The sequence below is a fragment of the Candida albicans genome, chromosome 3 (genome assembly GCF_000182965.3).
Source record: "Candida albicans SC5314 chromosome 3, complete sequence".
NCBI lineage: Eukaryota > Fungi > Ascomycota > Pichiomycetes > Serinales > Debaryomycetaceae > Candida > Candida albicans.
The window spans coordinates 1,643,616-1,660,036 of NC_032091.1; the positions used below are offsets into that span (position 1 = coordinate 1,643,616).

At 30.1% G+C, this 16,421-nt stretch overlaps 5 protein-coding genes across 5 annotated transcripts, besides 1 other annotated feature; 2 read left to right on the top strand and 3 right to left on the bottom strand. All coding sequences in view use genetic code 12, as the record gives it.

The window, feature by feature from the left end:
- Nucleotides 1-46: 46 nt before the first annotated feature.
- BMT1 (Bmt1p) lies at nucleotides 47-2,101 on the bottom strand (the record flags this gene model as incomplete). The annotated part of the gene is made up of 1 exon (XM_714785.1): nucleotides 47-2,101. The coding sequence occupies one exon, from the start codon at nucleotides 2,099-2,101 to the stop codon at nucleotides 47-49; it is 2,055 nt and encodes a 684-aa protein (XP_719878.1).
- A 1,137-nt stretch (nucleotides 2,102-3,238) lies between these two features.
- Nucleotides 3,239-3,769: a long terminal repeat ((kahu-3a) Long terminal repeat (LTR) associated with the transposon Tca15; about 531 bp long, 17 copies per genome).
- Nucleotides 3,770-6,059: 2,290 nt separating this feature from the next.
- On the bottom strand, nucleotides 6,060-7,640 carry ZFU2 (Zfu2p; the record flags this gene model as incomplete). The annotated part of the gene is made up of 2 exons (XM_019475342.1): nucleotides 6,060-7,409; nucleotides 7,572-7,640. 2 exons carry the CDS (start codon nucleotides 7,638-7,640, stop codon nucleotides 6,060-6,062), a joined length of 1,419 nt encoding a protein of 472 aa, XP_019330887.1.
- A 1,198-nt stretch (nucleotides 7,641-8,838) lies between these two features.
- MET8 (bifunctional precorrin-2 dehydrogenase/sirohydrochlorin ferrochelatase) lies at nucleotides 8,839-9,696 on the top strand (the record flags this gene model as incomplete). Its single annotated transcript, XM_714783.1, has 1 exon — nucleotides 8,839-9,696. The coding sequence occupies one exon, from the start codon at nucleotides 8,839-8,841 to the stop codon at nucleotides 9,694-9,696; it is 858 nt and encodes a 285-aa protein (XP_719876.1).
- A 9-nt stretch (nucleotides 9,697-9,705) lies between these two features.
- Nucleotides 9,706-11,046, bottom strand: PRO2 (glutamate-5-semialdehyde dehydrogenase; the record flags this gene model as incomplete). Its single annotated transcript, XM_714782.1, has 1 exon — nucleotides 9,706-11,046. One exon carries the CDS (start codon nucleotides 11,044-11,046, stop codon nucleotides 9,706-9,708), a length of 1,341 nt encoding a protein of 446 aa, XP_719875.1.
- A 564-nt stretch (nucleotides 11,047-11,610) lies between these two features.
- CAALFM_C307230WA (aminophospholipid-translocating P4-type ATPase) lies at nucleotides 11,611-15,573 on the top strand (the record flags this gene model as incomplete). Its single annotated transcript, XM_714781.1, has 1 exon — nucleotides 11,611-15,573. One exon carries the CDS (start codon nucleotides 11,611-11,613, stop codon nucleotides 15,571-15,573), a length of 3,963 nt encoding a protein of 1,320 aa, XP_719874.1.
- Nucleotides 15,574-16,421: the final 848 nt, after the last annotated feature.

A 16,421-nucleotide genomic window follows, 5' to 3' on the forward strand; every position in this document is an offset into this window, starting at 1 on the left:
TGGGGGTGGTGGTTAATTCTCCTTATCTTCTTGTTCTTGATCAATTTTAAAAAGTTTCTCCATAAATTTTACAAAATTTTTCTGAATTTTTCAAAGCACAATCAACATTAGTCACCAGTTTAAATCCAGTTTGTTCGACAGCCAATAAATGTTTACTCGATGAACTATCAGTAAATAATGCTTTTAATAATCCTTTAACATAAACAACATCAACAGTAGCATCACGTCGAGATATTGTGAATGCCATATAATCCATCACTTGTTTATCTTTTTCCTTTTGATGAAGATCTTTTTCAATTGTCCAAGATGAAATACCATTGGGGATAATTAAATTATAATGTTCACATAAACCTTTATCTAAATACCAAGGTAATATTTCGATTCCTAATCCAACAAATGATGAAACATAAGCAAATTTATAATTTTTACCATCTTTCATTAATACTATTAAATTTGGTCGATACATTCTTGATCCACAACCACAATTTTTCAAACTAGCACGAGCAAAACCAACCCAATATTCTCTTCCATTGGGGATTAAATCTTTAATAGAATTTAATTCTGGATAATCATATTGATGTAAAAGTTGATTAATATTAATTAATTCAGTACCACCATGTAATACACCGGCATCTTCATAATCATCCATTTGAAATTCCCATTCACAATCATCATCATTATCATTTAAAATTGAACATTTTAAAATTTTTAAATTTTTCAATTGATTAGCAAAATAAACATGACTATCAAATCCTTGATTTAATCTTTGATTATAATTTATAAATAATGCCCAATTTTTTTCTGTTCGACCACGATTATTATTTGGTTTAACAAATTCTTTAATTTTAATATATTCATTTTTTTTAAATTCATTATTGGGTAATTCTTCAAGATGAATTTTTCCTAATTGAGTTTGCCAAATCCATCCAATAAATAATGATCGATAATTATTAAAATTTATTTTCCCTTCTTGATCATTATCAAAATGTTTTTCCAGAATTTTCCGATGATGAGAATTATAAATCAATACTGGTTCTTCATAACCATGTCGGGTTTTAATTAAGACAATTCTTGGATCTTCAATTCCATAAAATCTTCCACCTGTTTGTTTAGAATTATGATATACTGGGATAGGGGCGATTGTTGGGTATAATACTGATTTATATCCATAAGGTTTTTTGTTTTTGTTTTTGTTGTTTGTTGTGGAAATATTTTCAGGATCAGGAACAATTAATTCAACATTATCTAATTCTTTCCAATTTCTATCAAATACTTGTAAATAAGCTAAAGAAAATTTTGGCAGTCCTTGATCCTTCTCGGTATAAATGATTCTTGAAACCATTAAATGAACACCATATTGTTCTAACCATACAGTTGATCCGATGAATTGATACCAATGTTTATCAATTGTATCTTCATCAAAATGTTTTTTTAAATCAGGGAAAAATGGTGATAATTCACGATAATAAAAACTATCTTCTTGTAAAAAAGTTTTCAAAATTTTTTTCAAATCACCATTTTTATTCATTGCTGGTGATGCTTCTACTTTAATAGTAGTTGATAATTTTGGACACATATCAGTATTAGAATCACTTGTGTCACCACCACCACCACCACCATCGCTAAACATTTCAATTTTTTGTTCAGTATATGGGATATTGGGTAATTTATAAGTAAATCGATTACGATAAATTAAATCTTCTGGATCCAAAGCTTGTTCCATGGTTTCAACATAATATTTAACCAATTCACTATCTTTCATCATATAAGAACCTTTATGATCATGAACATGATTGAAATTATTTGGGAATATAATTGTTCGTTTACCTTTTTTAGTAGTTTGATGATCTTGAATTTGTTGTTCAAATTTATTTTGTTGTTTAGGGTTGGAATAATAATCAGAAAATGTACTACTAATACTAATTCCCGATAATCCAGGTAAGATATTATTATTGGAATAAGATATTATTATCATTAATGAAATTAATGAAAATAAAAAAAGACCGAGAATGGTCAATTTCCGTTTCCTTCGTGCTGTTAATTTAAGTGATGAAGAAGAATCCAAATATTGATGACTAAATGATTGTATAAATTTATCCATATTGGAGTAGGGAGGAAGTAGTTAATGGGGAAAAAAAAAACGAATGAAAAAGGTATAAAATTTAATACTAATAAGAAAGGAAGAAACAGAAAGGAAATAGAAAGGGGAAATGGAAAGAAAGAAAGAAAATCAAAGATTTACAAAATAACCATACCACAGTTATATATATATATATACATATATATACTATTATCATCATCTTCTAAAACAACTTACGAATTAGAGAGCTGCACCAATAAATTCAAGAAAAAAAAAAAAAACTTTTTCCTTCTTTTGCCGTAGTAGTAGTTACGATTAGAATTAAAATCTCAAACTCAAATATAAACAATACATGAAGGAGAAATAAGACAAGAGAAGTGGAGTGTGATTGGATTTGAATGTGTAGTAGAAAACAATCAAAAGAACACAAATCCTATTTAGTTTTTTTATTGTCCATGATTGAACAATAACGTAAAACAGGTTATTGTTTTTTAGTCCATCAACCCAACCACCAAAACCAAAAACCAACTAAAAAAAAGCAAGACTAAAAATGAGTTGTTTATTTCTTTTGTAAATATTTCTAACGGGAAAACACATGGGTCTAGCTATATATATATATTTTTGGGGCAAAAGAAGGAATAAGAGAAAAACATGAAAAAACCAGGGGAGACGAGACGAGACGAGATGCATTGATTAAGAGCCCATACACCATTTACCAATAACGACAAACAACTTATTACTACCACCATCACCACCTGCTTTTTCTTTTTCGTTTTTCGCAGTTTGGTAATTTCACGCAAATGGTGCAAAAACTAAAAAATATGTTACACAAAAAAACCTATATAAAAATAATAACGGATAAAATGAACCAACCAATCAACCAACCATCAGTAGTAGTTATAATCCGTGAACATAAATAACGAATTTAGTCCAACAAATAAACAAAAAAGCTACAAGTAATAACACAAAACGTTTGTCTGGATTTCAAATTTATCTTATCTCAATTCTATTGACTTTACTAATCAATGTTGGATGCCTATTATTATTATTATTGTTGTTGTGTTGTGTTGTGTCTAATGTCGTGACGACAAGTAACAATAAATAATTTTACTATCCACAACAAGCAAGCAAACAATAAAACGATTGTTTGACACAATGTGTTGATATGGTAATGTTCAGTTCGTAAGAACACGACAAATGGAAGTTGCCAGAAAGATCTAGATGAATAAAGTGGTAGTGCAGAAATGCACAAAATATGAATTACTGTTAACAAATGACTGCGTTAAGCTACTGTAAAGTCATTTTACTGTGAAAGTCCAAAGTGTCCATATGAAAGTCACATATGTGGTAGAATATGCTAGAAGAATCATATACTGGGGAATGATCAAGAGTGGCTGTGTTTCACGGTTATACTCGAGTATATTTGCCACCGATGACTTTATATGGTGTAAATCTCACTGACTATAAACGTACAACCTAGTTGTAAATGTACTGTATTAAAGTTTACTAACCGACTATATATAGAGGGCCTACTTCCCTGAAGTTGGCATTAGTTTAGGATTTAGATAACTAAGTTTAATATACTGATTAACTGTTCTATATAAGATTCATCATGTCTACTCAAGATTCTACTGCAAATTCCACTTCTGGATTATCTCAAACTGCTGATCAGAATGCGTCATTTCAACACAATGTATAAATAACTACCTCTTTGGACGCGTATTCAAATGGGTTTTTTTTTTTATTTTTTGAAAATGTAAATAGTGTGCAATTATAGAATAGGAGCAAACTAACTAACTCACTAAAAGTATGATAACTCCTCAAGTTTGTGAAAGACGTGTTTTGTCAGCACTATTTCTTCTTCTCGGTTTGAAAGAAGGTGAAATGTTGCAAGATCGGAATATTCATCATCACAAGTACAAGGTGAGTTTGGCTCTATCTTAACGAATAAAGAAGGCACTGAACAAGTATGAATGGAAAAGAAACACCAACACACATACATACACACACACACAAACTAATTGTCTACTTAAATTAACTTTCAAGATAAACTATACAATATGATCTCAAAAGAATAATCTAACTCAGATTCTTTAGTGTGGCAAGAAAAAAAAAAAATTCAAATACACTATTGCCTTGGTTCTAATTATTATTAGATGTTTATTTAGCAATTTACACCAAATTGATATAAGAATAGAATGAATTTGGAATTCACATTTTTTATTTCATATTTACATTTGTTAGTGTACTACTATCATTATCACCACTACAACCACTATATACTATTTATATAGGTCATAGCCGATGATATGTCAATACTTTTCTGCTCTGCAGTTTCACCAAAAAAATTGACGAAGGAGGCTTAGTGTTAGAGGGGGTCAATTATTTTTGTACTTACACGTGGTCTATCATCACCACCATCACTACCACTTTCTAGTTCCCATTTTTAACCGACTTACCCAAAAAAAAATATCCAACCAATTTGGTTTAGATCTTGCATTTAATTATTTTAAGCAAACTAAACAGAGAGGAAGACATATTTCATTATAACTCGGTTACTTTTTTCTCTTATCACCATCAATCGTGTATGACCATTATTTTTAGGGAATCAGGTATGAATGAATATTAATAATATTTTTGGTTATTAATTAAATTATGTTTAATTGTAGAAACTTTAGAGATTTTAATGTGAAATCCAATACGAATTGAACTAAAACTAAACCTACAGGAAACTAAACTAAACTAAACTAAACGCAAACTAAAAATTAAAAACTAAAATATCGTAAGTGTTCATGTAAATGCAATAATTATTAAACAATACACAAAACTTTTACCAAATAATCTGCTCATAAACAGAACAACAACTGAACTACTGAACTACTAAAACTAAAACTAAAACTAAAATTTAAGATTGTGATGATGAGTTAGGACAATACTAACAGTGATGATAATATATATAAAAAAAAGCTTGGACCAAAAAAGAGATAACCGACAACAATAGGCCATTTTGTTTTTGTCATTAACGACAACTATACCACATTAAGTGATCACTAATAATCATCGATTAAATCGAAATTTATTGGGGGGGAAAACTTTTACTTTTAAAAAGAAGATAGAATTACTCTTTTGATATTTAATTTAATTCCAATTCATTATTGCCTATGCTTATGATTATGCCTAATGCATAATATCTAATCTAGCACTGTGTGTGCATTAAAAAGATAATTTCACCCAAGAACAAGAAGAACAACAACAACAACAACAACAACAAAATTTCATAAATTTGCTCAAATGGAAAAAGCAATGAAATTAAAAAAAAAAAAAGAAATTCTAGAATTTCCCCCAAAGTGTTCAATTCAACTTGATTATAACAAGAGGCTTTAAATCGTAAGCATTAAGCATTAAGATTCTTCGTTTCGAAAGTTTTTATTAAGCCCCTTCATTCATTTTATTTTTTGGGAAATTTGTGGTATAGAAGGGTTCTGACTTGTTTAATAATACTTCTACATCTTCTCCAACTATTAAGCCATGATATTGAAAGATATAGACTTAAGGCAATGTGTATGTGTGTATGTGTGTATAGGTTGATGAACACACAAAACACAAGGAATTGAAATAAAAATCTACAAATATTTCACGGATAATAATCAGATTATAGGGATTACAAGATACTACCCATATAATACTCTCTAATTATAAACACTCTAAGAAATTTCTATTGTTGTGTTTTAGTTATATACTAAGATATAATTTATCATCACCACCACCACCACCACCACCACTGTGGTTACTTTTTCATTGTTACTTTTATATTTATATTTACATGCAAGTTATGAAGATATATACCAAAAAGAAGTCTAGAAAATTGATTTCCTCGTCAAACAATAACAATTAATTATATCAATAGTGCAACTTCCCCCTCTCCCCCCTCCCCCCCTATTCCTCTCATCTCAATTTATACATATAGGTATACACCTATTTAATTAACATCTAGTTCAGGAAATTCTTTAAATTTATTACATCGTTTTTTCTCCACTATTATCAATTGATATAATTTCCCATCCATCAAATACTTGAATTGTCCATTATATTTCCCTTCTTGATCATGTTTATACCAATCTATAAAATCTTTCCAAATATTGAATTCATCATTCAAACTAAATCCAGCATATAAACACAAACTAGAAAACACAAATAATAATCTAAGAGCAAATTCATCTTGATCATATAATAATTGTCGGAAATCATCAGAAATTAAATTTATCCAACGGAAAAACGGCACTGGGAATTCAAAAGATTGAGTAGCATACATACCTTTATTCAAAATATCTAATGATTCATATAATAATTCATATGTGGAAGATGAATAATCATAAATATTGTTATTGTTATTGTTGAGGTCATTGATTAAATTTTTTATTATGGGGAAAGTAGGATTATTTAAATTAGGTGGATTAACACCATTTAATGTTCCATAATAAATAATTCCAATTAAATCCGATCCAAATACTATAGGACTAGCTTTAGCAATTATCATTACTACACCTTTTGAAATTGATATGAAATCTGATTGAGATTTATCAAATGATATTAATGGTAATAATCGATTAGGATTAATTGCCAATATAGTGAATAATATTGTACTACTAACTGTCAATTCTTTAGCAGTTGTAACATTTTGGAAATCTATAGTTTCGGGACATCCATTAATGATTGATTTGGTTTGATTCAAAACATCTAAAAAATATTCTAATGTGGAATTAAATAAATTATTTTGAATTTGAGCAATTTGTAAAGAATCATTAAAAGCTGGTGTTATAGTTGATTGTAATACCATTGAAGCAAGGGCAAATATACTGTTTCGAACTAATTGACTTTGAATAAATAAATGCGGTACTTTATATTTCCAAGTATTATGGATTTCTTGATTATGACCATATGAAAACATTGAAATGCATTGATAATCATAAAATTTTAATAATTTTAATTCAAATTTTGATATTCCTAATATCGTTGTTGGTTGTGTCAAAATTAATTCTCGATGTAAATGATCTTTTTCAACCGGCAGAGAATATTCTGTCATTATTGTGGTGTTGTTGTTGTTATTAATGCTGGTAGTAGTAGTAGTTGTGGTGGTATTGGTGGTATTGGTAGTGACACTGCCAGTGCTCGTTGTTGATGATAATAACTCTTCACAATTCAGTATTGCTTCTAATAAATCGGAAGATGATGTGAAAGTATCAAGATATTCCTGTAATTTAGGAATCGTATATATACATTGTCGATTAGTATGCAAACAATATTCACATGTTGGTTTAGATTCATCACACTAGATAATAAAGGATTTTTTGGGGGAAAAGAACCCAGCCAAAAACCCATGAAATTTTTGTTAGTAAAAATTGAATTCTTGGTTAATTAATGAATTTATTTTGGGGTTTTTTTTGAGTATTGATTGTTTGTTATTTTGCCACTTCTTTCAATATTCACATACTTTTATTCGTAATTTTTTACAACTTAAACAACCATTTCTTGATCGTTTCACCGTTCTTCTTTTAGACATTGCGAAAATGAAAATGATAATGAAGATTATGATATTAATGATAATGAATTTGTTTACAAGTTTATCCAGAAATTTAAAGTTGCCATTTTTTTTTGGAGTTGTTTTATAAATGTAATTTTAATTTGATAATTAATTTTTTATTTTTAAACCAGCTAAGGCGGGTTAAAGCTCCAAGGCCAAATTTTTTTTTTTTCAGGGTTTTCTTTGAGTATTGTTATCACCAAAAGAGAGAAAAAGAAAAGTGAACCAAGTTATTTTTATCAATGACAAGTACTAAAAACTTATATAATCACGGAGGTTTATTAGTAATTTAATCGTTGTTGATCTATTGGTGATTCTTATAAATATACCAATAAAGATTGGCAATATTTACTTCAAGATTGATAAAAGATCTTCAATGTAGGAATGTAGGCACACATAGTCCCCGCCCCTCAACCAATTTTACTTCAGAAAGAGATTTGCCTTCTAATTACTGTTCTATTACTATTCTATTGAATGGATTCTGGTGTATTGTAAATGTTTTACAATTACCAACGGGAATTAAACATACATCTGTTGAATCACTCTTACAATACATTAACACCACCACAACTCCCTTTATAAAACCCTGGTTGTCTCTTGGATATACTTTTATTCTTTCAACGTTCTACAATCCTCAATTCACCCCCCCTTGAAAAGTTAATGATTCTCGATTTCCTACTCCATCTATTGTTCTTATTGAACTTAGTCCATAGGTTGTCTCTGATTTTTTTGGTGTAGTATTACGTGTTTAAAAAGACAATACAACAATAATTTAAAAATTGCTTGATTAGTAACAAAGACAACAACAAAGACAGTCTACTTTCAAAAGTGTTTTCACACTTCATCTTCGATCTTCTCTTTCTCTCCTCATTTTTCAACAGTTGTCACAACTACCTAAATATCAATCTATTAACGCTGTCTTGTGAATAAGACATGAATTAGGGTGGCGAATACGAGTAAAGTGAAAAGTGTGTAGGGTTTGTTGTGAATTACGAAACTGGCAACCAATAATTCTCAGGAACAACAAACGGAAAAAAAAAAGCGACACTCTAAAAAAAAAAATAGAAAGAAAAAATTGGCACAACGCAAAAAAATTAATCAGACAATTTAATATAACAAGATCTCACTTCTTTAAGAGACCCCGAAGGAATCTAACTCATTGGTATCCTTAATTATAATGTCTTCTTCAGAAACATCAGAAATAAAAGGTTCATTACTTTTAGCATGGCAAGTTAAAGATAAGCATTGTCTTGTAATAGGTGCAGGTGATGTTGCATTATCACGTATTCATCATTTAATTAAAGCTCAAGCCAAAATCACGGTTGTAACAGGTGCATCAAAAATTCATCCTCAAATCATTGAATTAAATAATCAAGGGAAATTATATAATTTTTTCCAAAGAGATTATCAATCTAATGATTTAACCATTTATGAAAATATAAATTCTCGTATCAATGATTTAGATTTAATCAATTCGGAAAATTATAATTTAATTGATCAACAAGTATATCAAGAAATGTTTGCTGTTGTATGTTGTTGTATTGATGATTATGAATTGTCAACAAAGATTTATTATCAATGTAAATATCTTCGTATTCCTGTCAATATCGCTGATAAACCTCCATTATGTGATTTTTATTTTGGATCAATGATAAATCAAGATAATTTACAAATTATGATTAGTACTAATGGGAAATCTCCTAGATTATCAAGAATGATTAAAGATAATATATCTAAAGAATTTGAAAATGTTAATTTAAATCAAGCCGTGGAAAATTTAGGGTTAATAAGAAGTAGATTAAGAGAAATGATTTTAATTGATGATGATTTAAATACTATAGATACAAGAATGACTTGGATTAAAAATTTGACGGATTTTTTCACATTAAAACAATGGAGTGAAATAAATTTGATCCCACCAAGTTCTACACCTCCTTATGATAATAGATTTCAATATGTTGATAATATCATTAATTATTTCCCAGATTATCCACCTAAAGATTATGAAGAATTTAAAGATGCCATAATTAGATAATCTAAATAATTAATTAGTAGATAAATCTTCATGAATAAATAGTTTATTACCACCACCACCAACATATTCTCCAACTATATGACCATCACCTTTCAATTGATATTGATAACTCATTAATCCTTCTAATCCTACAGGACCTCTAGCATGGATCTTATTGGTACTAATACCTACTTCAGTACCAAATCCATACCGGAATCCATCAGCAAATCTTGTTGATGCATTCCAATAAATACCAGCAGAATCAATACTTTTCAAAAACTTTTCAGCAATAGCTTTATCTTCAGTAATAATACATTCAGTATGTTTTGATGAATGTTCATTAATATGTTTGATGGCTTCATCAACATTATCAACTAATTTCACCGAAATATCAAATGAAAGATATTCTTTATCAAATGAATCCGCTTCAACATCTTTAATATAGTCGTCTCCCTTGATATTGATATTGATATTATCACCACTTGAAATGATTTGTTTGATTTCTGGAGTGACATGAATGGTAACTTTAGCAGCAATTAATATTTGTAAGATTTCAATAATTTGTTGTTGAGGAATATGAGAATTTATTAATAATTGTTCAACAGCATTACAACCAGCGGGATAATTTGTTTTTGAATCAACAATAATTTTTTTAGCTTTAATAATATCAAATTTTTCATCAACATAAATTGAACAAATCCCATCAGCATGACCCAATACAGGGATTTTAGTATTTGATTTAATATTTCGAACTAATTCATTAGACCCACGAGGAATAACTAAATCGATATATTTATCTTGATTCAATAAATCAGCCACATCTTCTCTACTTTGAATCAATTGTATAGCATCACGAGGAACATCAGTTTCAATTTGTAAAGTTTGATTAATAATTTCACTCATGATTTTAAATGTTTGATAAGATTCTTTACCACCTTTTAATATAGCCGAATTCCCCGATTTAATAGCTAAAGCAGTAATATTTGCAATAACTTCAGGACGACTTTCAAATATAATTAATAATACTCCAATAGGAGCAGTAACTCGATATAAATTTAATCCTTCATCTAATTTTTTCGCCAATGTGATTTTCCCCATTGGATCAGGTAATTGAGCAACATCTAATATACCTTGTAACATAGAATCATATTTCCCCGGGTTGGATAAATCTAATCGTTTAATTAATGATGAAGATAAATTTTGGGATTGGGCATTTTCCATATCTAATTTATTGGATTCAAGAATTTTATCCTTGTTGGTTAATAAAGCATCATGGATTTTTTGTAAAGCTAATGATCTTTGATCATTGGTTAAAGTTTTCAATGAGGCAAAAGCAGAGTTGGCAGCTTTAGCTATAGTTTCTGCTGTCATATTGGGGATGATTTGTGGTGAATAGGAAGAATGGAGGGGAGGGGGGGTAGAGTGATTGACTAACTAAGTCGGAATTTTTTTTTTTTTTTCAATTCACAAGTAGGCAAAATGACAGAATGAGTCAAAAAAAGATTGAAACTTTCCAACACCAAAAAGTATTATTTGGACAGAATTTATGTTTCTTGGTGGTAGCAGTAGGTCCAAAAAAAAAGGGTTATGCTCGTCATAGTGTGTACATAATCATGTCAACGTACCATTTTAGGGCGGAAAAAAAACCCTCGCCATCCAGAAAGAAAAAAAAATAATAAACAAAAGGACACGAAAAAAAAAAAGAGAGGAAAACATTTCGTGTCTAATTTTCAATCTACTTACTTAATATTAAGAGTAGTAACATCATCGTCTTGTCTTGTCTTGTCTTGTCTTTGGGAGGGTTGTCTCAATAATTAAAAACCACCACACCCGCACACTAACAGAGTACTCTCTTTTTTTTTTTTTTTCCAACCTACATAATTTTTTGTTGTTGTTTTTTTATTAAAGGCTGTGTTGTCTAATAAAACATTGACAATGTCCAATTATAATCGGACAGATAATAGCAAATCTAATGCTAATCCCAATCCCAATGCTAATCCTAATAATCCCTTTTCAGATAATGCTAATAATCTTATTGATTTAGATCTAGAATCAAATCCTTATGGAGATTTCAACCCTAATCATGTATATCCTCAAACACAACGAAACACGACCACTAACACGACCACCACCACAACAACACCCCATGATCCATTTGCTGATCAATTTGTTTTAACAGATGATTCAGATGAAGACAATGATGATGATGATGATGTAGATGGACATAATGCTCATAATACTTCTTTCGCTTCATCTTCACAAAATAGACAAGTACCTTTACTAAATACAGCTAATATTCCTAAATCTCCTACTAATAGATTTTTCAACACCCATAATACCAACAACAATGAATATATTAATATGACAGATAAACAAGAAACGTCACGAGATTTTGATATAACCCATATTTTCCGAAAATTGAAAAGTAAAATAACTGGTAAACCAGCCAATTTAGGTTTAAATGATCGACAACAATCTCATCAACAACAACAACCAAGAGAAATCAATATAATGAATCATTCAGCTAATGCCGGGTTTGGTTATTATGGGAACCATATATCAACGACAAAATATAATATTGCCACTTTTTTACCAAAATTTCTTTTCGAACAATTTAGTAAATATGCCAATTTATTTTTCCTTGTTACATCGATTATTCAACAAGTACCTCATGTTTCCCCCACAAATAGATATACTACCATTGGAACATTAATTGTAGTGTTGGTTGTTGCTGCCATTAAAGAAATGTTTGAAGATATAAAACGTGCCAATGCTGATAAAGAATTGAATCGAACTAAAGTTTTGGTGTTGGACCCTGTAACCGGCAATTTTACCTTGAAGAAATGGATTAAAGTTCAAGTGGGAGATGTTGTCCAAGTATTAAATGAAGAACCATTCCCTGCTGATTTAATATTATTGAGTTCTTCTGAACCAGAAGGGTTATGTTATATTGAAACTGCAAATTTGGATGGAGAAACTAATTTAAAAATAAAACAAGCTATACCAGAAACTGCTCACTTGGTCAATCCTCGAGATTTAGTTAAAGATTTAAATAACGCCCAAATATTATCTGAACAACCAAATTCTTCATTATATACTTATGAAGGGAATTTGAAAAATTTCCGTCGTGGTCCCGATATCCCGTTATCACCAGAACAAATGTTATTAAGAGGTGCCACTTTAAGAAATACTCAATGGATTAATGGGGTAGTTATTTTCACGGGTCATGAAACTAAATTAATGCGTAATGCAACTGCAGCTCCAATTAAACGTACTGATGTGGAAAGAATCATTAATTTACAAATTCTTGCATTATTTGGTGTTTTGATTGTTTTAGCATTGATTTCTTCCATTGGTAATGTAATTAAAGTCAAAGTTGACGGTGATAAATTGGGGTATTTACAATTAGAAGGAATCTCTATGGCTAAACTTTTTTTCCAAGATTTATTGACTTATTGGATTTTATTTTCCAATTTGGTCCCCATTTCATTGTTTGTCACGGTTGAATTGATCAAATATTATCAAGCATTTATGATTGGAAGTGATCTTGATATGTATTATGAAGAAACTGATACACCCACGGGAGTAAGAACATCATCACTTGTTGAAGAATTGGGACAAATTGATTATATTTTCAGTGATAAAACCGGTACATTAACCAGAAATGTCATGGAATTTAAATCATGTTCTATTGGTGGTCGATGTTATATTGAAGAAATCCCTGAAGATGGACACGCCCAAGTAATTGATGGCATTGAAATTGGGTATCATACTTTTGATCAATTACATGCAGATTTGAAAAATACTTCGACTCAACAATCAGCGATAATTAATGAATTCTTGACATTACTAAGTACTTGTCATACTGTTATCCCCGAAGTGACTGAAGAAAAAATTAACTATCAAGCTGCCTCTCCTGATGAAGGAGCACTTGTACAAGGTGCCGCTGATTTGGGTTATAAATTCACCATTCGTAGACCAAAAGGGGTCACCATTGAAAATACTTTAACTGGCAATTCATCAGAATATGAATTATTAAATATTTGTGAATTCAATTCTACTAGGAAAAGAATGTCGGCTATTTTCCGTTGTCCAGATGGAGTGATTAGATTATTTTGTAAAGGGGCTGATACAGTTATTTTGGAAAGACTTTCCCAAGATGAACCTCAACCATTTGTTGATTCAACTCTAAGACATTTAGAAGATTTTGCTGCTGAAGGATTGCGTACTTTATGTATTGCTTCACGTATTATATCTGATGAAGAATATAATTCATGGTCACAAACTTATTATGAAGCATCTACTTCATTGGATAATCGTAGTGATAAATTAGATGCTGCTGCTGAATTGATTGAAAAAGATTTATTTTTACTTGGTGCCACAGCTATTGAAGATAAATTACAAGATGGCGTCCCGGAAACAATTCATACTTTACAACAAGCAGGAATCAAAATTTGGGTTTTAACTGGTGATAGACAAGAAACCGCCATCAATATTGGGATGTCATGTAAATTACTTAGTGAAGATATGAATTTATTAATCATTAATGAACAAACGAAAAATGACACAAGATTAAATTTACAAGAAAAACTTACTGCTATACAAGAACATCAATTTGATGCTGAAGATGGATCTTTAGAATCATCACTTGCATTAATTATTGATGGACATTCCTTAGGTTATGCCTTGGAACCAGATTTAGAAGATTTACTCATTGAGTTAGGTTCACGTTGTCGAGCTGTCATTTGTTGTCGTGTTTCACCATTACAAAAAGCTCTTGTGGTGAAAATGGTGAAACGGAAAAAGAAAACCTCATTATTATTAGCCATTGGTGATGGTGCCAATGATGTTTCTATGATACAAGCGGCTCATGTTGGTGTAGGTATTAGTGGGATGGAAGGTATGCAAGCAGCAAGAAGTGCTGATGTATCGATTGGTCAATTTAAATTTTTGAAAAAATTATTATTAGTTCATGGTGCTTGGTCATATCAACGACTTTCAAATGCAATTTTATATTCATTTTATAAAAATATTGCTTTATATATGACTCAATTTTGGTTTGTTTTCACTAATGGATTTTCTGGTCAATCAATTGCTGAATCATGGACTTTGACATTTTATAATGTATTATTTACTTCATTACCTCCATTTGTCTTGGGGGTATTTGATCAATTTGTTAGTGCTAGATTATTGGATAGATATCCTCAATTATATCAATTGGGTCAAAAACGGAAATTTTTCAATGTGGCGATTTTTTGGACTTGGATTTTAAATGGATTTTATCATTCAGCAGTGATTTTCTTGTGTTCATTTTTCATTTATAGATATATGAATGTGGCATCAAATGGTCAAACCACCGATAATTGGTCTTGGGGTGTCGCCGTATATACCACATGTACATTAACAGCATTGGGTAAAGCGGCATTAGTGGTTACCATGTGGACAAAATTCACTGTTATTGCCATTCCAGGGTCATTTTTATTATGGTTAGGTTGGTATCCTGCTTATGCAACAATTGCTCCCATGATTAATGTTTCTGATGAATATAGAGGAGTTTTAAGAATGACTTATCCACTTATAACGTTTTGGGGAATGGTATTTGGAGTAGCAATATTATGTTTATTACGAGATTTTGCTTGGAAATATTTTAAAAGAAGATATAATCCTGAAAGTTATCATTATGTTCAAGAAATTCAAAAATATAATATTCAAGATTATCGACCAAGAATGGAACAATTTCAAAAAGCAATTAGAAAAGTTCGACAAGTTCAAAGAATTAAAAAACAAAGAGGTTTTGCCTTTTCTCAAGTTGAAGGTCAAGATCAAGATAAAATTGTTAGATTATATGATACTACTAAAAAAAGAGGAGTTTTTGGGGAATTATCAGAAAGTAAGTAAATAGAGTATGAGTAGTATATTAATGCAATCAATGAATGTTTTTTTTTATTTATTTAAAGCTATAGAACTGTTTGATATACAACTATCTCACTCCCAATTGTGACTTGAATAAATAGTAATACCTATCACCTAGTAATCTTTATCTTAACGTAATCTCTGCAAAGCACAATCAATGTATAAAAGCATAAAAATTAAATCTTGGTGAGGTTTAAGTTCATAATTATAATGAACAACAATTACTAAAAGGGATGGTATCAACAAATTATAGGCTAGGTAGAACCATAGTGGCTGTTCGGGTAGTTTGGGTAGTTTGGGAAGGTTGGATAGTTTGAGAAGGTTCCATGGCTGACTCTAAATTAACAGAGAACGATATAATGTACAAAAAAACATTCAGAATTTTAAACAACCTTTATATATATATTAAATGTACTTGTCATCAACTTGCCGTTGCTTTTGATGATGCTTTCCTGTTAAATATACCTTTAAGAACCAGCTTCACTATCTCAACTAATATTAACCCTTATACTTCTTGTTTTGACATTCCATAATGACACAAAAGATTGTGAAATATTTTTAGCCTCAAGGGGGTTCTACTCGTTCCATCTCAAACACACATTCTTTGTATCACCAATACCTTTTGCTAACAGAGGAACAAAAAACTGACAGGCATGTCATTAACCCTATAGCACTGCTACTACAAACCAAAGGATTTACAATAGTGGGAATGTCAAATCATGTATATTATTAACACATTACACATATTTATTTTCAGGTACATAATACTCAATATCTAAAACTTCAAAATGGTAATGTACCTTAAACTTTCTCCTTCATGTCTAGTTGAATAT